The 23,382-nt window shown below is 41.0% G+C and overlaps 1 protein-coding gene across 1 annotated transcript in view; it reads right to left on the bottom strand.

Moving 5' to 3' along the window:
* The window catches only part of LOC117539152 (leucine-rich repeat-containing protein 49-like), a gene marked incomplete at its 5' end in the record, with an annotated part of 58,545 nt that extends 36,141 nt beyond the window's left edge, over positions 1-22,404 (bottom strand). Inside the window, 3 exon segments of the mRNA XM_034205172.1 lie at positions 4,457-4,604; positions 10,209-10,270; positions 22,261-22,404. Coding sequence (XP_034061063.1) covers positions 4,457-4,604; positions 10,209-10,270; positions 22,261-22,404 — 354 coding nt within the window.
* Between the last annotated feature and the right edge of the window lie 978 nt (positions 22,405-23,382).

Genomic DNA, 23,382 nt, shown 5'->3' on the forward strand with positions numbered 1-23,382 from the left:
AAAGGAGTTACGAGCGTTCTAAAGAATCAGCAGTATGTGTTCTGGGGGCAAGGTGTGTGAAACTTACAGATTCCTCTTAAAGAGCAAGCTCAGACCTGGGTGCTCCCTGCTTGACAGCTTCTAAAAGCATGCTGGGGTTTCACCGCAGCACTTGGCTGGCATGCTGTGCAAATAAAATGACTTCATGTTTATGCTTGAGAATACTCATTGTATTGAGATTTCTTGGTTTATAATTATAGTTAAGTCACTGATGCATTTATGCCCTTTAATACGCGACCGGGAACATGATGAATGCTGAAGAAATGTCCGAAAACAAAGACGGGTTTTGCATCGTAAAGATTTACAGGAGCTTGCCCATAGGCGGCGCGTGAGGCTCAGGTTTGGGAAGGCTAAATACTTTTTTTTTACCTGACGCTGCCCGCCCCCGGCGTCTATAGAAAAGAGATCAACTCAGTGAAAGCACCGCCTGCTGACCAATCGGAGCTCTGTGTGCGGAGTTTAAATCTATCAAGTCATATTACAGGAGAAAGGATACAGTTTAAACTGCCGTATGCAGAGAAGACGCCGACGTGTCGCACTTATCATTCATATCACACTGATATCACATCATCAATCAGATCATCGATCATATAATATCACAATATTTCCTTATCTGAGTCAGCTTCTCGAGCCGTATCTGGCCGTGCAACACTCACATTGTCACATACTGTATGCAGAAGTATTATTTTAAGCAACACATTAGGTTGACGAAACACTCAACTCAAATATAATTAAAGTCAGATCCCCTCGTGTCTATGGGGCAGTGATATCATAAACCTGTTAATGTAGCCTACGCATTCAAACACTCAGTAGTTTATTTATTTTTTAACCAGTTGTTCTGTATTCACCTTGCAGGTGCAACTATGTGGCTTGTATCCTGCATTATCTGTTTAAGTCATGGATGTTTAAAGTTCATATTTGTCTAATATTAGATTACTTTTCATTAATGAAGTATGATGTTGCGCTGTCAGTACACTTGTCCCTGTTTGTGATTGGTCAAATGTAGCTAACCCCGCCCCTTTCACGTGAACGCGCTCTCAGCTGGAGAGAGAAACCCTGGCTTGATTTACCGAGTTGATAATCAGCGTCGTAGGACCGTTTAGCGAGATCTCGTTTGTTAGGGTTAGTTAAGATTACTCAAACATATCCAGGGTCTGTTGAACTGGCTTCGTAGTACAGTTTACTGGTGGCTGCATAGCAGCGCTAATGTCAAAGACACAAATATTATACATTATATTTTTATTTTACCAGGATGCAGTGACACAAATATTTGGGAAGGCTTAGCCTTCCCTAGCCTACAGTACACGCCGCCCCTGAGCTTGCCCCATTGACCGTGAATAGGAGACCGCCTTTCAGGGTTTGATTTGGACTGTAAAATCATAATGATGTTTTTTTCAAAAATGCCGGCGCGTGTAGACCAGTATTCATTTTGGCAGCTATTTTTGATTTAGTCTTTAGACGGAAATGGTTGTTGTCGTTTTAGTCGATGAAAAATGGTTAGATTTTAGTCAACTTTTAGTCAAAATGTTTTCTCTCTTTAAACTAATTCAGTTAGGCAAATACAGCTATCTGAAGTTGGACTCAATGTGACAGCATCAAGTATTGAAATTCGTAAAGCAACATTTCACTCTCTTAACACTTTACTTATCTAGGGACGGGTATCGTTAAGGTTTTTAGCAGTACTACTCTTACAAATCTGTGTGCACGCCGCTGCAGCGTCTGTTAGGCCCCGCCCCCGGCACACAGAGAGAGAGGGAGAGAGTTAGGCCCCGCCCCCCCGCACACAGAGAGAGACACAGGGAGATCGCTTTTCTGGAGTGAAGAGAGCAGAAATAATGATATTGCAAGTTAGAAACGTAAGATGCATTTTGACAGACAAGATGGACACTTGCACTTATCCTGCATTTTGAATGTCCGATAGTCCACCATTAACACCTTAGTCCCGTCTCGTCTCGTCAACGAAAACTAAATATACATTTCGTCATCGTTTTTATTATCAAGAATCTATTTTTTTTTTTACTGCAGTGAGAGTTGCCAAAGAAATGTTGTTGTACTTTGTATGATGCAGTGTTTCCCCTATAATTAATTCTGTCCTTTCCCCGCTCAGAGACCCAGGTCGTCGCACGCATCTCTGCTTGTCTCGCGGACATCTCTCAGTGGATGTCTGCTCATCACCTCAAGCTCAACCTTGACAAGACTGAACTGCTTTTCCTTCCGGGAAAAGATTCTCCCACTCTTGACCTAACAATCAACATCGGCACCTCAGTTGTTTCCCCGACTCAGACTGCAAGGAATCTGGGTGTGACCATAGATAACAACCTGTCCTTCACTGCAAACATCGCTGCTACAACCCGCTGCTGCAGATACACGCTTTACAACATCAGGAGGATACGTCCCCAGCTGACCCAGAAAGCGACGCAGGTTCTGGTCCAGGCTGCGAATGGATCTGGCCCTTCGTACATCCAGGACATGGTTAAACCGTACACCCCAGCACGTGCACTCCGCTCTGCATCAGCCAAAACGGCTCGCTGCACCCTCGCTGCGAGGGGGTCCCAAGTTCCCATCAGCAAGAACACGTGGGTTTGCTATCCTGGCTCCAAAATGGTGGAATGAGCTCCCCATTGAAATCAGGACAGCAGATAGCTTACACACCTTCCGGCGCAGACTGAAAACTCATCTCTTTCGACTCCACTTCGAGCGTTAGAACTATTAACGAAGCACTTTTATACTAATAAAGGAGGAGCACACAGCCTCTGTGAGCGAGCGAGACAGAGAGAGAGCTAGAGAGAGCACACCTTTATCTATTTAATATAGTTGTAAAAAATAAAGTAAGAAATCATTCTAATGTGTACTATAGGACAGTAACAAAAAGAAAAGTTTCTCAGTTACAATGTTGTTGTTTTAATAAATCAGACACTGATGGTGCAGCGCTGGACTGTACCTCTTTATATAGGCATTTTTTCCCTAACAAATAGTTTTTGCGCTGATCAGTGGGTACTTGGCTGAAAAATGTTTCCGAAGGGGGTACATTATTGAAAAAAGTTTGAGAACCACTGTACTATAGGACAGTAAAAAAAAAAAGTTTAAAAGGGAAGTGATTAGTAAAATATGCATAAATAGAAAGAAAGAATGCTAACTAGGTAACATAAGATAAGAGTAAACCAGTTTAAATGATTTGTTATTGGTTGTGATCATATTCTAAAGATGTTTGGATCATTGAAAAGTATAAAGCTCCCTTTCATATGAGTGTTGAGAGCTGTATACATAAATTCATGTTGCTCTCAAAGTGCACCAGATTGATGCATTTAACTTCAACATTTAAAAAAAAAATCTCCCCGTGGGTGCATGCCCCCGGACCCCCCTAGAGGATGTGAGGTCCACCCCCAAATAAAGCAGATCAAAATAATTAAATTGCATACATTTGATTTTGATTGTTTGTTATGGATATTTCTTGTGCTGGCAGACACATAGAAACATATTGGCGGGGCGCACTTCGCACGCACACAAAACAATTCCACGTGCTCCGTGCTCACATTTTGCTAGGCCTGCGTGCCTTAGCACCGCTGCTATGGCTCCATCCAAGGGGAAACACTGTGATGACAATAAAGATATATTCTATTCAAGACATGGTCACATTAAAGATGTACAGTAACAGACTGTGACATTAAGGTTAGGGTCATTAGCTGAACATGTGATCAGATATGTAATGCAATTACGGCTTATGAACAAATACAGCACAAGCATGGGTTCTGAGAGATTTATATTGTAGCTATAAAATGGCAGTGGTGGAAGTTTTTAGTAGTATTTTATTGTATACTAGAAATTCCTGCATAAAAAAATCTTACTTTAGTAAAAGTCCAAAAGTATTGGCATTAAAATCGACTCGGGTACCTCAATTTAAAAAGTGCCTTATGGGTTCATCACAGCGAGTAAAGGTGGAGCTCATTTGAATATTTTGGATATTGCTGTTGGGTGTTTTTACATTTGAATGTTTATTCATTAGCTTATGTATACGTCATCAATCTGCTTAGTAACTAAATCTGTCAGATACATTTAGTAGATTCAAAATGACATCAGCGTCTAAATGTAGTGCAGTAAAAGTATCAAGTATCAAAAAATAAAAATACGTGCAATGCTTGAGTAAATGTGCTTCTTTACATTCCACCATAGGTTGGTCATCATAACTCTACAGTATACACCCTCTTTCCATTTCATCATGATTGATGATGCTGAAGAAAATAAAATAATAAGTTTTTAAAATGGACAATAAACTAATTTTAGAAAATCTCATTTTCAGATATAATTAGCCGAATTTGGCTAGTGGACTTTTGAACTTGTAAGCCCACACACACACACACACACACACACACACACACACGCACACACACACACACACAGTTAGAGAGTGGGTTCTTACTGTGATGCGCTTCATGTCCAGCTGTTTCAGATGAAGCACACAGCGCAGGACGGCCTGCTTGTACCATGTCTCCAGGGCTACAGGATTCCCATCCAGGGTGAGCTCAGAAAGGGAGTGCGACTCTCCGAGGCAGGCTAGCTGATCGACACTGCACAAAAACAAAACAATTATTTGAATGAGACCCAGAGTCAAAGATATACAAACACACAGAGATGGCAAAAGTACACACATCCTCTACTCAAGTAGAAGTACAGATACTCGGGTTCAAAAATACTCTGGTAAAAGTAGAAGTACTGACTAAACTTCTTTACTCAACTAAAAGTAAAGAAGTATGGGCTTTGAAATGTACTTCAGTAAAAAGTACCCATAACTAGCAGCTGTTTTAAAGAGTACCTGACCTCCCTTTATATTAATAGAACAATAATGTCATTGTTAGCTAATGAATGTTTCCATGCTGAACAACGGCAACATGACAACGTTTCCATTGGTCCCTCTTCTTTAGAGAAGACCAGGAAATGATGGATACACGGATCGTGTTCAAATCAATAGGCACGCAATGACTCTAAAGAATAATGATCACGCATCAAACACACATTCAGACTAAAGGAACCAGCTGTTTGGAAAATGAGAGAAGTAGAAAGTACAGGTATTTGAGTTCAACATGTAAGAAGTAGAAAGTACAGGTATTTGTGTTCAACATGTAAGAAGTAGAAAGTACAGGTATTTGTGTTCAACATGTGAGAAGTAGAAAGTACAGGTATTTGTGTTCAACATGTAAGAAGTAGAAAGTACAGGTATTTGTGTTCAACATGTAAGAAGTAGAAAGTACAGGTATTTGTGTTCAACATGTAAGAAGTAGAAAGTACAGGTATTTGTGTTCAACATGTAAGAAGTAGAAAGTACAGGTATTTGTGTTCAACATGTAAGAAGTAGAAAGTACAGGTATTTGAGTTCAACATGTAAGAAGTAGAAAGTACAGGTATTTGAGTTCAACATGTAAGAAGTAGAAAGTACAGGTATTTGAGTTCAACATGTAAGAAGTAGAAAGTACAGGTATTTGAGTTCAACATGTAAGAAGTAGAAAGTACAGGTATTTGAGTTCAACATGTAAGAAGTAGAAAGTACAGGTATTTGTGTTCAACATGTAAGAAGTAGAAAGTACAGGTATTTGAGTTCAACATGTAAGAAGTAGAAAGTACAGGTATTTGTGTTCAACATGTAAGAAGTAGAAAGTACAGGTATTTGAGTTCAACATGTAAGAAGTAGAAAGTACAGGTATTTGTGTTCAACATGTAAGAAGTAGAAAGTACAGGTATTTGTGTTCAACATGTAAGAAGTAGAAAGTACAGGTATTTGTGTTCAACATGTAAGAAGTAGAAAGTACAGGTATTTGTGTTCAACATGTAAGAAGTAGAAAGTACAGGTATTTGTGTTCAACATGTAAGAAGTAGAAAGTACAGGTATTTGAGTTCAACATGTAAGAAGTAGAAAGTACAGGTATTTGAGTTCAACATGTAAGAAGTAGAAAGTACATGTATTTGTGTTCAACATGTAAGAAGTAGAAAGTACAGGTATTTGTGTTCAACATGTAAGAAGTAGAAAGTACAGGTATTTGTGTTCAACATGTAAGAAGTAGAAAGTACATGTATTTGTGTTCAACATGTAAGAAGTAGAAAGTACAGGTATTTGAGTTCAACATGTAAGAAGTAGAAAGTACAGGTATTTGTGTTCAACATGTAAGAAGTAGAAAGTACAGGTATTTGTGTTCAACATGTAAGAAGTAGAAAGTACAGGTATTTGAGTTCAACATGTAAGAAGTAGAAAGTACAGGTATTTGTGTTCAACATGTAAGAAGTAGAAAGTACAGGTATTTGTGTTCAACATGTAAGAAGTAGAAAGTACAGGTATTTGTGTTCAACATGTAAGAAGTAGAAAGTACATGTATTTGTGTTCAACATGTAAGAAGTAGAAAGTACAGGTATTTGAGTTCAACATGTAAGAAGTAGAAAGTACAGGTATTTGTGTTCAACATGTAAGAAGTAGAAAGTACAGGTATTTGTGTTCAACATGTAAGAAGTAGAAAGTACAGGTATTTGTGTTCAAAATGTATGGGGAGGTAACTATGTTTTAGGAAACATGAGTCATCCCTTTCTTCAAGGGATATTTTGGATTGTTTTAAAGTGGGGTTGCATTAGGGTACTCTACTTATCCTATCCTTATTCTCCGGATATAGCGGCAGTTACACCTCCAGTTTAGAAAAACAGACAGTAGTTACTGCATGGTAAAAACGAAAGGAACTACTGTGGATAGGGTCTAAAGAAAAGCATATCTCTAAAACAAATCAATATCAGTTAAAGTGTCGCAATAATTACAATATTTTGACAACTTTTCCCAGACAGCCCTTTCTCACATTGATTGATTGATTGAAAAGTTTATTAACAGCTTGTATATTGGGTACAGTACAGTACAGCTCAAAACATACAATAGTTAAGGGTATGCAGACCAGAGAAAGACTTTCGTCTTGTTTACATCAGGGTCCCCCATTTCAAGGAACTAGAGCTGCTATCATTCACCAGTCTCCATTTATAAAAAGAGTATTTTTATCTTTTGAAAAACAAAGCAGTTGCTGGTCTACTGCCGCCTGTATTGTTTTGTTTGTGTGTGGTGAATTGGTGAATCCAAACTAACCAAAGTCACACAAAAACATGAAATAACTACCCCATCAAGACAGCAGTAGACCAACAACTCCTGTGGTCTGCCAGGTAAGATTACTTTTGTTGTGAATGGGGTCTGGTGGCTGTAACAAGATCAAATATGAGAGTTTCAGTTCACTCTTGATCAGGGCGGTCTGATGGCATGATAAAGCAGTTCAAATATTGTAAAAAGTGTTTACTTCAACTGGTATTGATTTAGTTATATGAACATTTGAAACTTAAAGTGGACCTAACATGCTATTTGTAGGCAATAGCATAGGTCTCAGATATATAAAAATATATAAAAAACATGTCTATGAAGTGTTTTGCTCAAAATACCAAACAGATCACCCATTCTAGCCACGCCTCATATCCCTCTATTTCACTTCCTGTTTCTAAAGTGCTGATTTGGGGTATGAAGCTTTAAAATATATATATATATTGATAATAAAAAAGGAGGGGGCTGAGCTCATGCGGGACCCGGCAGCTACTGTCTAAACTAAATGCTGCCGTGATGAAACGCCATATCATGGATTATCAAGGATTCTTTCTGAAACAGTATGGAGCTCAAAGGCTTTCTCTCTTGCCGGTTATACCACAAGGTGAGTTCCTTTTTACTTCCTGCTTCTTCACACACATGCTCTCCAGTACAGGTTAGCTCTGAGTGTTAGCGATGCTAATGTAAACACCGACCATATTACGTCCAAAACAGTCGGGCATTGTTTCTGATATCAACGTTTCTGATTGGGCCGTGGGTCCACATTTCAGATATTACGTCATATCGGACGCAAATCTGGATCAGCTCCCTTGTTCCCCCGTTTTTAGAGATTTAGGTACGGAGGAAAAGAGAGAGGGTTTTATTTTCTGACGCTGCGTGAGTTCCCCTTTAAACTGGGGGGCGTGTCTACCTCCATCTACTGTAGCTAATTCACTTACTTCAGAAAAGTGCTACTTTAAGTAATCTGAACTATCCCTTAAATCCAACAAGACAACCACCCCCCACTGTATCTGTGGTTGAATTCTTTAATCTACGCTTTATTAACAGAATGAAACACAACATGAAAAACTAGTAATTTAGCCGGCTCTCTGGCAGCCTGGCATTACACAGGGGGCAGTGAAGGGAAACATATTCACTACTCTGATGAAATCACCCCGTGGCAAAGGAAGACATGGAAAACCACAACCAAGCCAAGTGACGCTGAGGAGACGGCTAATTTGTGATAATAGCGTTGATGAATCATACGCCTGGAACTACGTATAAACCCTCTGCACTGTACCTGAGCCAAGCCAGATGATGAACCCCTGATGAACTATTAAATAAAGAACTGTATGATCATTTCCCAATTCACTTCCTTAATTTGCAATATCTGAACCAGTCAGAGAACATACTTATTTGATTTAATTATTTGTTTAATCGTTTATTTGGCAGGGACAATGCAGGGTAATGAACACTTAAAACATTAAAATGTGTCAAGCGTAACAGTGCCAGATTTAGCTTTGAGCTCATTTCCATCCGCAGTCCCTCACATAAAAACATTTAAGAAATGTACATTTGACAAACATAGCAAAAGCAAAATACATGTTAGGCAAAAAGTGCAAAAGAGCAAGAGCAGCGTACAAGTATTTATGACATGGTAATACAATATAGCAGCAACGACATGTAAAGTGCAAGAGAAGATACAAGAGCTACCTAAAGTGCAATAGATGTTACTGTAGATGTTAGACTATAACACACACACTAACTTAGGTAAATGTTATGTTTTATTAATTCCCATGAGTGCTTTGAATAATTATATAATATTCTAATGCACCATAGGGATATGTTTTTGAAAAATCCTGAAGGTGCATCATAATTGTTGCATTAATTATCGCGGTGACCACTTGGGTATAATTACTTTTATAAAACCACTAAATAATAGTTGCAGTAATAACAAGTCAACATCCGCGTGTCCCTAAGGTCCATAGAAGAAGAAAACAATCTTGACATCTGTCTTACTCTGGATTCTTAAAGTATTTAATTTAAGCAGGTAAAGTCAGATTTAGATAAGGAAAAGAAACATGAGGATGTGGATTTTGCTCCATCATCCTGTCCTGGGCAACCTGACTGCACCAAGTGAGCTCTGTGCCACTACCTAGCAACAGAGCACAGCTGTTCTCCTATCAGCATTGGACAAATGCAAAACGTACACACAGCAGGTTTCTCATATGCTACGGTGAGCATGCATTCAAAACAGTAATTGATTTAAAGACGCATTTATCATAAGGTCATAATAGTATAACAACAATAAGGAGAAGAAGTGAACACATATAAATTACTTCATAATAATAATAATTATTATTTACTTACAATGTCTCTCTGTAATGTAATAAATCTGCGCATACAAACTGTCTGCTGCCTCTTTCTATGTCATGATCGTCTCTGAGCTACACACAATAAGAGCAGGGCTGTTTGAGAGGTGTCAGGTCAGATGTATCACAGCACAAGGTGACTGTGGTCAGGGAGGATAATAAAGACTGTCCTATCCTGAATCCCACGTACAGTACAGGCCCCTCCTCGAGGCAGCGTTATTTAGTGGGGCCGCTACGTTGCTTTAACAAGTTAACATCTCTGAGCGCAGAGAGGGAGAAACACGTCACTTAAAAGCAAAACCCAGATATGGGCAAAAGTGCATAAAGCAGGCAAGAAAAGACACCTCTCATTCATCCTACATGCACCTCTCACCTAGCGATGCTGCTACTTAATCCACTCAACCTTCAACTGTGTCATTAAATCTCAAAGAAAGTGAGCTCCTCTCTCTTAGCCGGCTTTAAATAACTTTATAGGCACACCCATTTCTTAGATAATAGCAGGCTTATTCCTAACAATACAGAACATATCTAGGTTGGTGTTTTCTAGGTTACAGTAACTGTACCCAGTGTGTTTAGTGTGTGTGTTTGTGTGTGTCCTGCCTGCCTGCAGCGTGTTGGCCAGGCCCCCCGCCAAGAGCCGAGGGAGTGGACGTGGAAATGTCCGGACACCATCTGCGGGGAGGAGGGAGTTAAGCGGTACGAGAGCTTACCTGGTGATGATGTTGCAGCTGAGAAAGAGGCACTGCAAGCAGGGCAGGAGGTCCACCTCAGTCTGGAAGGAGAAAGAGTAAGAGGTGAAGAGAACAGAGAGAAATGGAGGGATGTGAAGAGGAGAGGATGTTCTGGAAGAGGGCACTGCATCTCGTCAGAGCTCTGTATCCTTCTCCATTCCCTCAGTCACCTTGCAGCTTTCAGCATCCACCCTGCGCATGCACACACACACACACACACACACACACAGCACGCTGCCTTGTCTGCACATGGAGAGGAGGGGCAGGAGAGAGAGGAGGAAAGGGGGGATGGGAGGGAGAGTGGAGTGTGCGCTAATGCAGAGATCCCCTGCTGCAGGAGGCGAAATGCCACGAGAACACATGCAGTCGCACGGCTACTGTATCTCGTCAGAGTCGTCACGCAAGAACAATAGCTTGGGTTGATTGAATGGAAAGTCTGGCAGGAGGGCTGTTCCTTCATCAGCTGAGGCAATGCAGCATTAAGTAAGAGGATGGGGTAAGAGACGCAGCTGGTGAGCAAACAGGGATGTAGCGATGCCACAATCACACAGACTGTTGTGTGTGTGTGTGTGTGTGTGTGTGTGTGTGCATGTGTGCGTGTGTGTGTGTGTGTGTGCATGTGTGCGTGTGTGTGTGTGTGTGTGTGTGTGTGTGTGTGTGTGTGTGTGTGTGTGTGTGTGTGTGTGTGTGTGGATGGCTAGTGTTGCTCATGCTGGAGGCAGAGAGGACACTCCCAGTCTGGTTCAGCAGCATCAGAGTCCTCCCGTGATGCAGCCACCGCCTTCACAGCCTCCTGTTGTTGCCAGTCTCCATTCAAATCAGATCAGCCTATTAGCATTTCAGCTACGCTAGCTCCTCTGCAGAGACTGGTTCCAACACTGCAGCAGACGCTCATCATGTAGAGGAACTCCTACCACCCCTGGCCGCACACCATACAGTATACATTTAGTACACAGTTACTCCTCCTTGTTTCATAGATTCTAAGAGGCAAAATACTCACTAAAGTACAGTTTGCAACATCAGGAGCTAGAGACTGTTAAGAAGTGTTGTGATACATTGTTGATACTTAGTCTATGGCAGGGGTATCAAACTCAATTTCATCACGGGCCACATCAGCATTTTGGTTGCACTCAAAGGGCCGGTTGTAACTTCAAGACTATATGAAAATATATGTAAATATTTAATATAAACGTATGTATTATATGACATTATAAAACGGACAAGTCAAATCAAGCAATCTGATTGGTTCTTAGCTGTGATATAATGAGCGTATATCACGGGTAGAATTGTAGTTACTTTTCACAAGTCATGTATCCCTCCGCGTCTGAGAAAAGCTACAACCGTTACAACTGTTACGTTACGTCCGTTACGAAACTAACTAACTAACTAACAAAGCTTAAGATGGAAACATTTAAGGTTAACTTCGACCTCCGGGTGGCCTTACTATGGAGGAGTGGATTGAGCAGTGCCTATCTCCAGAAAAAAAAGCACCTAAACGAAGACATGCAGAGCTACGTGAAGAGCAGGTACCAACTGGAAAAGTACCACCATTCAAAAGCTTTCTGAAACAAAGTCTTGAAACAAAGACATTATGACCGTTAGTGGCCACAGGTGCGAAAGCTCTCTCCAGAGCTACCGGAAGCCGAATCTCGGGGACCGGAGAAAGTGGAGCAATGTTCTCGCCAAGCAACAGCCTAGAACAACCTCAACCTATACAAGTAACTTCGTAAGCCATTCTACTGATGCTGGACAGTTTTTCAGTGGCTGCACAATAAACGGCAACATACTGTACACATTCATGTAAATAAATAGCCAAATAATCGATCAACCCTCTCTGTCTAATATGTTCGCTATAGCTGTTAGTGTTGTTGCATAGCAACCACCTCGCACTATGTTTTGTGCAGAAGGCAACGGAGGGACTATTTTATTTTGAACATCACTATTTACTAATTAAAAACTATTTCAATTAGAGTGTGTATTTTTCTTTCATATTGCCACACTGCTGCTTCGCGTCGGGCCGAACCACGCCCCTTAACTGTGATATAATGACCATATACCACGGCCTTTCGTGGGCTATTGCTTAATTATTGCCTCTGCATTGGATCATTATCGGATAGGGCCGGGGTGGCCAACCAGTCAGAGGTTAAGAGCCAACATTTTGACTATGTTACTGCAAAGAGCCACATCAAACACAGTCACAGATGCACGTGCACCCCCCCTCCCTCATTCTCTCTTTTGTTCTCAGCCTTTCTCTGTGCTCCTTCACTTTCTTCCTCCCTTCTCTCTCTCACAGATAAAATGAAAATATAAAACTTCACACACACACACACACACACACACACACACACCCACACACACACACACACACACACACACACACACACACACACACACACACACTGTATACATCACTTCAGGGGACATTACATTGACTTACATGCATTTCCTGGAGACTTATCCTAACCCTAACCATAACCAACACATGCCTAACCCTTAACCTTACACTAACCCTAATCAAGTCTTCACCCTAAAATTAATGATTCCCCTTATGGGGACTTCCAATTTGTCCCCATAAGGGAGGCGAGTCCCCACACGTGACTGTGTCAACAGATTTAGGTCCCCACAAGTATAGTAATGCTAGGCCACACACACACACACACACACACACACACACACACACACACACACACACACACACACACACACACACACACACACACACACAGCTCTGCTCAGACAGATTTATTGTAAATGACACACACCATAATATTGACAGAAATTGAATTAAACCTCTCCTACCAGTATTCAGAGGCCAGTTAACATAACAACATAACAATGAACATTGTGTGCACTCACACACAAACTCTCAGTAAACAAAATTGAAAAGGTTTGTTATCTTACTTTAAATTAGTGAGACTTCTGACATTCCTTGCTTTGAACAATCCTCCTCAAATCTGGCTTGTATTCCGTTGTGGCCACTCGAAGCAATTCTCTCACATGTGTGTCAGTCAGAACAGATCGATGCTTGGATTTCACATGTTTCAGGGTAGAAAACACAGACTCACAGACGTATGTTGACCCAAACATTGAAAGTAGCTTGAGCGCAGCCCGTTTGACATTTGGGTATTTTTCGATCGGCACAGTTTTCCAGAACTCAAGGGTCCCTTCCCTCAGAACAGGTTTCAGTCGGTCATCCTCTGAAAGTTCGATCATCTCCAACTCGGCCACCGCCTCGTCCTTGACTAGCGGGGCTTTCAAACAGTCCGTCTCAGCATTAAAAGGATCAACGAGGAACGTAATCTGTGGCCTTTTCACATGTAGATCATGGAACCGGGTCGCAAAGTTTTCCTGCAGGGTTTCAATCAATATTGCATAACGGGCTGTTTGCTTTTTCCGGGTGGCACCGGTGGCTTGTGTGCTTGCTTTTAGCAGAGAGGGGAAATGCGCTAATTCTCCCTTTTGAAGATGTGTCTTAAACAGTTTCAGTTTGTTAACAAACGCAAATACACTTTGCACTAAGTCAGGCAGCATTTTTAACTTTCCCTGCAGATCCAGGTTCAGTCTGTCCAGATGACACAGCATGTCGACCAAAAAGGCCAGATCCATAATCCACTTGGGGTCTGAGAGCTCCGGATAATCCTCGTCCTTCTGTTCCATGAACAGTTTCACAGCATCCAACAGCTCAAAGAAGCAAGACAGCACTTTGCCTTTAGAAAGCCACCTCACAGTGCAGTGCAGCGGCAGGTCTCCTGGAAGCCCTTGGTCGAGTTCAGCGATGAGATTCTTAAATTGCCTGTGGTTAAGAGCATGCGTGCGGATGTAGTTTACGATTTCCATCACAGGCTTCATGACGTTGTCTAAATTCAGTGATTTGGACACAAGTTGCTCCCGGTGAATGATGCAGTGGAAATTCCAAAATTCGGGAAATGTGTTGTCAGCTTTGCACAGCCCCACAAGCCCGTTCACAGATCCGACCATTGATGGCGCTCCATCCGTGGCTATTGCAGTTAGTTTCTGCTTGGGCACATTTGCTTTCACAAACACATTTATCATTGTTTCTTTTACATCGATGCCACGGGTTCTGTCTTTTAATGGCACAATATCAAGGAGTTCTTCTTTTATAACACAATCCTTTGAGACTGATCGTGCAAATATTGCCAACTGAGGCTTGTCTTGTATGTCACTCATCCAATGCCACACTGAAAAACTCACATGTTTGAAGATCAGAGTGTAACTGCGCTTCAATGGCGGTGCTAATGTCCGATATTCTGCGTTCAACAGTGTGGCGGGACAGTTGGACGTCTGATACCGCTTGTTTCAGTTTTTTGTTTTCTGGAGACAAGATTTCAACCACGTCACTGAGGCATTTTTGAACAAACTCCCCTTCATTGTACGGCTTTTTAGCTTGTGCTATGTTCCAAGCAACTTGATAAGATGCAAGTGTTACGGTCTCCGAGTGCTTCGTTATTTTTTTGAAAAACTGTGTCTGCTTTTCTGCCTGACTTTTCAAGGTGTTTATCTTCTGCTTGCGAAGTTCCGTACCTTTTGGGAAGTCATGGTCGATGTTAGCATGGAGTGAGGTGAAATGGCGCTGAAGATTTGAAGCCTTGAAATGGGTTAATGCTGTCTGGCATATAAGGCAAAATGGCTTGCAATGGCGTTCGATAAAAAAATATGAACTCTCCCACTCTACTAAAAACGTCCTATGTTCGTCTTCATATTTTCGCTTAGCTGTGCATTTCTTCCCTGCCATTTTAGGATCAAACTCAATTCATGGTCAGATAGTGTTTAATACTCGATTCTGATTGGTCAATTCAGAACACGTGACACGTTGTTAATCCAGAACAGACAGACCGCTGTCAAGCAGTTCCTGCCGTTGCTACGTTCAAACAGTAACAACGGACTATTTCTCTTAGCGGATGCATGTCATTTTAAATAAATAATAGCGTACTATTTTTTTAAATCAATAAAAACATTTTCTAAATCTATAAAAGCATTTCAATTAATATTGGGAGTCATATCGTTACTTTGTTGAGAATGTGGCCATGTAATAAGCGGGATAATGGGAAAATAACACCCTTCATGCAGATCTAGACCCCTCCGCTTCGCTCCTGATCAAAATTAGACGGCGGCGCTGTCATCCTCTCATACTGACACCTGACACCACACATACACACGTAGGGAGAGCCGGGACGAAAGTAACGGAGCGATTTTATCCGTGCCCAAACAACTTTGACCGGTCAAATTACGTCAGAATGATCAGCATTCAATACTTAACAGACCTATTAAATATCAGGTCTAACTGTCAGGAGTCCGTGTCTCTCCCCCACACTCACACATATAAAATTCGATATGAATTGAAGAGCCGCATGAAACTGGCTCTCGAGCCGCATGCGGCTCGCGAGCCGCGGGTTGGCCACCCCTGGGATAGGGTAATAACTTAATAATTAACTACGTCTGAAAGCAGAAGTCTAGGGCAAATCATTGGAAGTCTCTTCAGTGAGAAAGTCACAAAATGATTTTTTTTTTTTAAGCCAAATTCTGGAAAGAAAGTGAAAATGTAAAAAAAGTGAAATTTTTAAGAAAGAAAAGTCAAATTCTGAAAAAAATGAAAATGTAAAAGAAAAAGTCAAATAAAAAAAAAAAGTCAAATTCTGAAAAAATACATTTGAGATGCATTGTGGGACATGTGCAATATGGGCAACGTGCTTCTGAAAATCGCCATGTAACCGTATAATAAACGTATTATATTCTTTCAGAGCTCTTGTGGGGCCACATTAAATGAAGTCGCGGGCCGGATTTGGCACCCGGGCCTTGAGTTTGACCCCCCTGGTCTATGGTAATAATATAATGAAATAATTGTAAATCTTTAGTGAACACTTTGTACGCAGGATTGTCTAGTTTCATCTAAATCATGTATGAGTTGTAGAACAAAGAATGGGGCACATACAACAGGATTCATCCAAATCAATAACCACAAGGAAACTCTCTTGGTGAGATTATACAGTTCAAACAGCGCTCGCTCAAATTTACCAGAAGTTCAAACTTAGTGATGCAGCTCTGTTAGATGTTTGATATCTTCGCATGGAGCTGATAAAAAGACTATGCTGGCAAGTTGTTTCTTTAGAGCAAAAAGAACTAGCATGCGGTAGAAAAATAATGACAGTAGACATGAGTCTGTTTGTCGTGGGCTTGTGACTAGTGCAGCACTGTGCATTGTGCATCGAACTAAAATAAGTTAGCTCATCACAACCATCAGTGTCAGATTTATTTTCAATCTATTTGAATGCAGCACAGCATTAGATCCATGGTATAGATTAACCTTAAAATGTGTACGAGGTGTTTTTTGTTTTACTTTCATTGTTACGCTCTCATTCCTATTAAACTATTAAAAGCACGCAATCACTGAAAAGAGCCATTACTTTGCAATATGACAGTGTGTTTTCATACAGGAAGTTGATGTTTGCCCAGTATTAAAAACACCATTAAAGGTCACCTATCATGCTATGTTTAGGCAATAGCATAGGTCTCAGATATATACAAATATATAAAAAACATGTCTATGAAGTGTTTTGCCCAAAATACCAAACAGATCACCCATTCTAGCCGTGCCTCATATCCAGAGATGGAGTCGTTACTAAACAAAAGTAATATATTACATATTACATATTACTTTAAAAAAAAGTAATATATTACACTACTTCGTTACTCTCTACATAAAGTAACTCGTTACTTTACTCGTTACTTTACTCGCAGGGCCGACCCGCCCCTCCCTGCAGGCAGATCACGCAGACTGCGGCGCACCTACAGTGTGCGCGTGCCACAGTTTTGCCTCTGCGAGACTCCACTTGCCCCCCCAATTACTATTGCATTAAGGAAGACATAACACAAGTCTTTCTTTTTATATGCTCTAAATAGGCTACCAGCCACACAACAAGCTAACAGTCTGTGAAACGTCAAGACACTAATTAATGAAACCAGTTCAAGACGCATTATTCTTATCATTCTTTATGAGCGCAGTAACGGTAAGGTATCTAATTACTTATGTATTTAGTATTCCATAACTTAGTAACAGAGATGCTCAAACTAAAGTGGTAGAGACAGAATTCCTACAATGAAGCGGGACATTGAACTGTTCACCCGTGAGAGGGCGATCAACAAAAGAGAGCGAGCGGCCCCGTTGAGGGAGTTTACAGATGAGAAGACTCAGCCATGTTTATGCAGCACTGCACGTGGAGATGTGGTCTCGCAGATTACATAGGCCTACATGTATATAAACCTGCGGCGGAAACCCCTCTTGTCTGTCAGTGAGTGTGATTATTTTATAGAAGTAACGCGTGTCGGGGCAATGTTAGTAACTGTAGTGTGATTACAAAATTATAAAAGTAACGCGTTACACCCAACTCTGCTCATATCCCTCTATTTCACTTCCTGTTTCAAAAGTGCTGATTTGGGTATAAAGCTTTAAAAAAAATTGATTAAAAAAAAGGAGGGGGCTGAGCTCATGCGGGACCCGGCAGCTACTGTCTAAACTAAATGCTGCCGTGATGAAACACCATATCATGGATTATCAAGGATTCTCTCTGAAACAGTTTGGAGCTCAAAGGCTTTCTCTCTTGCCGGTTATACCACAAGGTGAGTTCCTTTTTACTTCCTGCTTCTTCACACACATGCTCTCCAGTACAGGTTAGCTCTGAGTGTTAGCGATGCTAATGTAAACACCAACCATATTACGTCCAAAACAGTCGGGCATTGTTTCTGATAGCAACGTTTCTGATTGGGCCGTGGGTCCACATTTCAGATATTACGTCATATCGGACGCAAATCTGGATCAGCTCCGTTGTTCCCCCGTTTTTAGAGATTTGGGTACGGAGGAAAAGAGAGAGGGTTTTATTTTCTGACACTGCGTGAGTTCCCCGACACACCGGGGACACATAGTTATGCATAAAAGACATCATAAAGTGCATTTTGCATGACAGGTCCCTTTTAAGCAATTTGTGTCCAGCTAAAATGATGCTAAAGGAATTTTTTTCAACTTTTCTCAAAGGTTAAAAAGGCAGCAATCCTTTGTTGAGTGGTTTGGAGCCAACTCAAATCGGACGGTCATGTTGACCTGTTCTGTATGCTGAGTATCCAAATGTGCAAAGATGCTAGCCATTAGCTCTCGATAATCCAGGCTTATTGCTCCCTAGTGGTAAAAAAACTAATCCATTTGGCATTTATGACCAATACACGGAAAGAAAAATGGTGACTCATATGGCAACATAATATTGGACATATTAAATTGAAATATATGTTTGTGTTATATTATATTGTGTAAGTCTTTACAGTGCAGCTCAGCAATACAGCGGTGTGTTTTCTTTCTGTCTTTTAAAAACTGCAAATCATGCTATCCAGTGCTACATGTAGCTCCCTCTCCCTGTAAGGATGCTGGTGGAGCAGCAGCCACTGCACGCCGTCTGAGACTAAATATAGCAGCGCTGTCTCAGACACAATGATGTCATCACTGAGCTGATGGCTGCACAACAATCACCCACCAATGTGATCTCCTGAACAAAAAAACCTGATTGATCCGAACCAATGGGCTGACAGCGTCGGATGTGGGGTTGGTTACATCTGTGTGTATGTGTATGTGTGTGTGTGTGTGTGTGTGTGTGTGTGTGTGTGGTGTGTGTGTGTGTGTGTGTGTGTGTGTGTGGTGTGTGTGTGTGTGTGTGTGTGTGTGTGTGTGTGTGTGTGTGTGTGTGTGTGTGCGTGCGTGCCTGCGGGTGTGTATAAGTGTGGCCGCGCCTTCACCTCTTTACCCCGGCTCCACCCTCCTCTCACTGACAGCTTGCGTGTCTTCATTCACTCACACTCTTCCTGAGCTCAGGCAGAGGCGTTACTCCACAAACACACGACTACCTCTCATCACTGCTGCCTCTGGTGTATGAAAGACACAACACAAAGAGCATGAACGCTTCCCAAATAAACACACACACGCACATGTAGATGCCAAGGTGTCTAAAACGTTGTAGGTTGTTGGGTTTTCTGGCTGCTCTCTGAATAGCACAGAGTTGATGTGTGGGCTTAGCCTGCACACGTCTGGCCTCAAGTATAGAGACTATAATCTGATGTTTGTTGTTCTGTTTTATTAATTCGATTTGAAAAATAAAAACTCCCTCTGGAGGGATCACAGGGATGTTAGCCTCTGCAGACCATTCACATGCACAAAAAACCACACTACAGGAAAGGGAAAACCCCCCTTTGAGGCAGCATGTTGATTTCTTTCATTATGCTTCCATTTCCAAAGAAAAAACAAACATACGTAATGTTAGCAAAGGGAATATTATGTGTTTAGGAGATTTAATGATAAAGAGAGATGAATGTATGACCCCATTACCCAGACACACAGATTAGATCTAATCCACTAATCTACAGCAGCACTACCAATCCAATGTGGGATATGTTTTACATTTCCAATGTCAATGATGCTTGACTCACTACTGGTCCCACAGGAAGAAAAGCCGATGGGGAATAAAAAGGTTTGGTAATCCATGAAACTGGTCTGCCTCTGGGTGATGCCTTCTTTGTTTGTGTTTGTCCTTCTGCCAAAAATGTGAAATGCATCGGTTACTGACTGCCTGAGGGTTTCTCATTGGAAAGTCCCACCTGAGAGCAAACAGCCAACAATTTATGAAAACACTTTACGTTAAATCCCCGCTGTCTTATACAGATCTGTCTCCAACTAGCATGCATATTATTTTATCCACAATTATTTTTGTTGAGTTAATTTAGGCCTTGTTACTAATTCACCAGCACCTACTATTGTATGATCTTGCTTGAAGTGAATATATCTGCACTTTCCTGGTTGTTCGGTGTTTGATCCTTTACAGCTTTTGCACTTATTGTATGTCACTTTGTATAAAAGCATCAGCTATAAAAAATGATATGTAAAAATGACATGTAATGTTGATTTAACCGAGAGATCTAGAGTTTCTCCACAAAGGATCATGCAAAAGCAATGATTTAACTATTGTGTTTTCCAGAGATGTGCTCTAAGTGTTTTGGAAATGAGAAAGAGAAAAAAAGAAATAAAGTACGTATCTACCTACCTACTTACCTACTTACCTACCTACCTACCTACCTACCTACCTACCTCTATACCTACCTACCTACCTACCTCTATACCTACCTACCTACCTCTATACCTACCTACCTCTATACCTACCTACTTACCTCTATACCTACCTACCTACCTACTTACCTACCTACCTACCTACCTACTTACCTACCTACCTACCTCTATACCTACCTACTTACCTACCTACCTACCTCTATACCTACCTACTTACCTCTATACCTACCTACCTCTATACCTACCTACTTACCTCTATACCTACCTACCTCTATACCTACCTACTTACCTCTATACCTACCTACCTACCTCTATACCTACCTACTTACCTACCTACCTACCTCTATACCTACCTACTTACCTCTATACCTACCTACCTCTATACCTACCTACTTACCTCTATACCTACCTACCTACCTACTTACCTACCTACCTACCTACCTACTTACCTACCTACCTACCTACCTACCTACCTACCTACCTACCTACCTACCTACCTACCTACCTACCTACCAATCTCTATCTATCTATCTACCTACCTACCTACCTACCTACCTACCTACCTACCTACCTACCTACCTATCTATCTATCTACCTAGATAAAATAAGGTTACAAAAAAGACATGTTATTGATGCATGCGTACAACATGACCTGAATACTAAGTGTATTGATCTGTCTAAATGTGGAAATGCCATATGTTGTTTTTGCAATATATATTGCTTATATGATCTGCGTAGGTTGACTGAGCCTAAGAAAATAAGCAAGTCTTCAATGTACTTATTATAAATCACAGGCAGCTGGTTTTTTAGTCCATCATTCACATTCCCCCCTGCCTTGAATTGGAGGGAAAACCTAGACACCTGGAGGATGCTTGTTTACTTTGTGCCCGATGCATGCCCTTTGGCAGCAAACGGCTCTAATGACAGAGACTGGATAATCTGCTGAGGGGTTGCATGTTTCCTCTCCTTGTGCACCAAATAAAACATAACATCCGATAATTAGGGCTGGATGTGGTTATGATCTGAACTTGCAGGGGGTGAGTGACGGGGAGAGGTTTCACACGACATGTTGGATTCCATTCCTGTTTTCTACATACAAATGAAGGGGCCTGTTTTGGCATGCGCTGTTTTATCAGATTAAAACTTTAGAAACCAAGAGGAGTGAATTTAAATGTTAAGGATATCCAGTTTCTCTTTCACCGCGCCACAAAGTCGGAGGGAGGTTGTGGGTAATGAGTCTCCCTAGGTAACACCATCGAGACACATTTCTTCAAAGATAAGGTCTGTGTGTTATTTTGTGACAGTAAACTGCAACATGTCCCATGAGAGAGGAAACCAAACAGACACGGTCCAAAAGAATGACATACAGATGAAATATGAAGCATGCTACTTGTTATTCATACTTACTTTATCCAAGGAATTGTTCTCAGGGTGATTGTTCAAGTTTGATTGTTCATAAAAATGCAGAGAGAGATATATTTGATGTTCCTTTGGCAGCTGAACAAACCTCCCAAGCTCAGAGACAGTAAACATTTGACTGAGAGCTTGACTTGTAGAACCATAAGGCAGCCAGTGTTTAAAATGTGGGACTAGGTTTTAATTAGATAACAACACAGAGAACATACATATGATGCTTTCGTATGAAATGAGAGAGTGCACATTGTTAAAGTAGTAGCTTAATGCTTCTTCTAGAAAACATAGCTTTTCAGTTTTGCATCAATTCTATGGTGCAACTATCTTATTTACTACCTTTTGGCAAATATTTAAAAATATGTTTCAAAAGATTCGGACTCCTACCATCTCTCTATAATGGCCATCAGAAACAAAAGTCTTTACAATAAGAACATGTTATCTTTTTAGTGAGCGTGCAGTTGGTGAATGCTTTAAACAGTTATTGTGAAAGAGGCGCCTCACCACAGCGGAGATGCGGTTGTGTCGCAGGTTGAGTTCAGTGAGACGGTGCAGACCCTGCAGGTTCTCCACTCTGCAGACGCTGTTTCCTGCCAGGTTCAACACTCGCAGCTCGCTCAGATGAGACACGCTTTCTATCCTGCAGATCTGTGTGAGAGCACAGAAACAAAGCACGACATAAAACAATGCAAAGGCAAGGCAAGGCAAGGCAAGTTTATTTATATAGCACTTTTCAACACAAGGCAATTCAAAGTGCTTTACAAAAAATGAAAGAGATTAAGAAAATGGCATTTAAAATCAGTCATTAAAAAGAAAAGCTAATAAAATAAACATTAAAAGAAAAAGTACATGGATAAAAGTTACAGTGCAGTTTAAGATGTGAATAGTTCAATTAAAAGCAGCGACAAAAAGAAAAGTCTTCAACCTGGATTTAAAAGTAGTCAGAGTTGCAGCGGACCTGCAGGTTTCTGGGAGTTTGTTCCAGATATTTGGAGCATAATAACTGAACGCTGCGTTACCATGTTTAGTTCTGACTCTGGGGACAGAAAGCTGACCAGTCCCTGAAGACCTGAGAGATCTGGATGGTTCATCATTTAGCAGGAGGTCAGAAATGTATTTTGGGCCTAAACCATTCAGTGCTTTATAAACCAGCAGCAGTATTTTGAAATCTATTCTTTGACACACAGGAAGCCAGTGTAAAGACTTCAGAACAGGAGTGATGTGATCCACTTTCTTAGTGTTAGTGAGGACTCGAGCAGCGGCGTTCTGAATTAGCTGCAGCTTTCTAATAGATTTTTTAGTGAGACCTGTGAAGACACCATTACAGTAGTCGAGTCTACTGAAGATAAAAGCATGGACAAGTTTTTCCAGATCCTGCTGTGACATTAGTCTTTTAATCCTAGATATATTCTTATATATTATTGCAAAGGGGAACATTTAGAGAGGCTCAGAGGGAGGAAGAACTAGCAGTGAATTACAGAGTGTATAGGTTCACGTATATTTAGAATATCTAAGCCTGCACACAGCTAATTGTTTTAGAGGTGCAAGAACATGCTACATTTTCTTCACAGTGCCTGAGGCTCCTGTTTCTGCTAAATGACAACACTCGCCTCATTTACCTCAGTT

This window comes from Gymnodraco acuticeps, unplaced genomic scaffold (assembly GCF_902827175.1).
Source record: "Gymnodraco acuticeps unplaced genomic scaffold, fGymAcu1.1, whole genome shotgun sequence".
Taxonomy (NCBI): Eukaryota; Metazoa; Chordata; class Actinopteri; order Perciformes; family Bathydraconidae; genus Gymnodraco; species Gymnodraco acuticeps.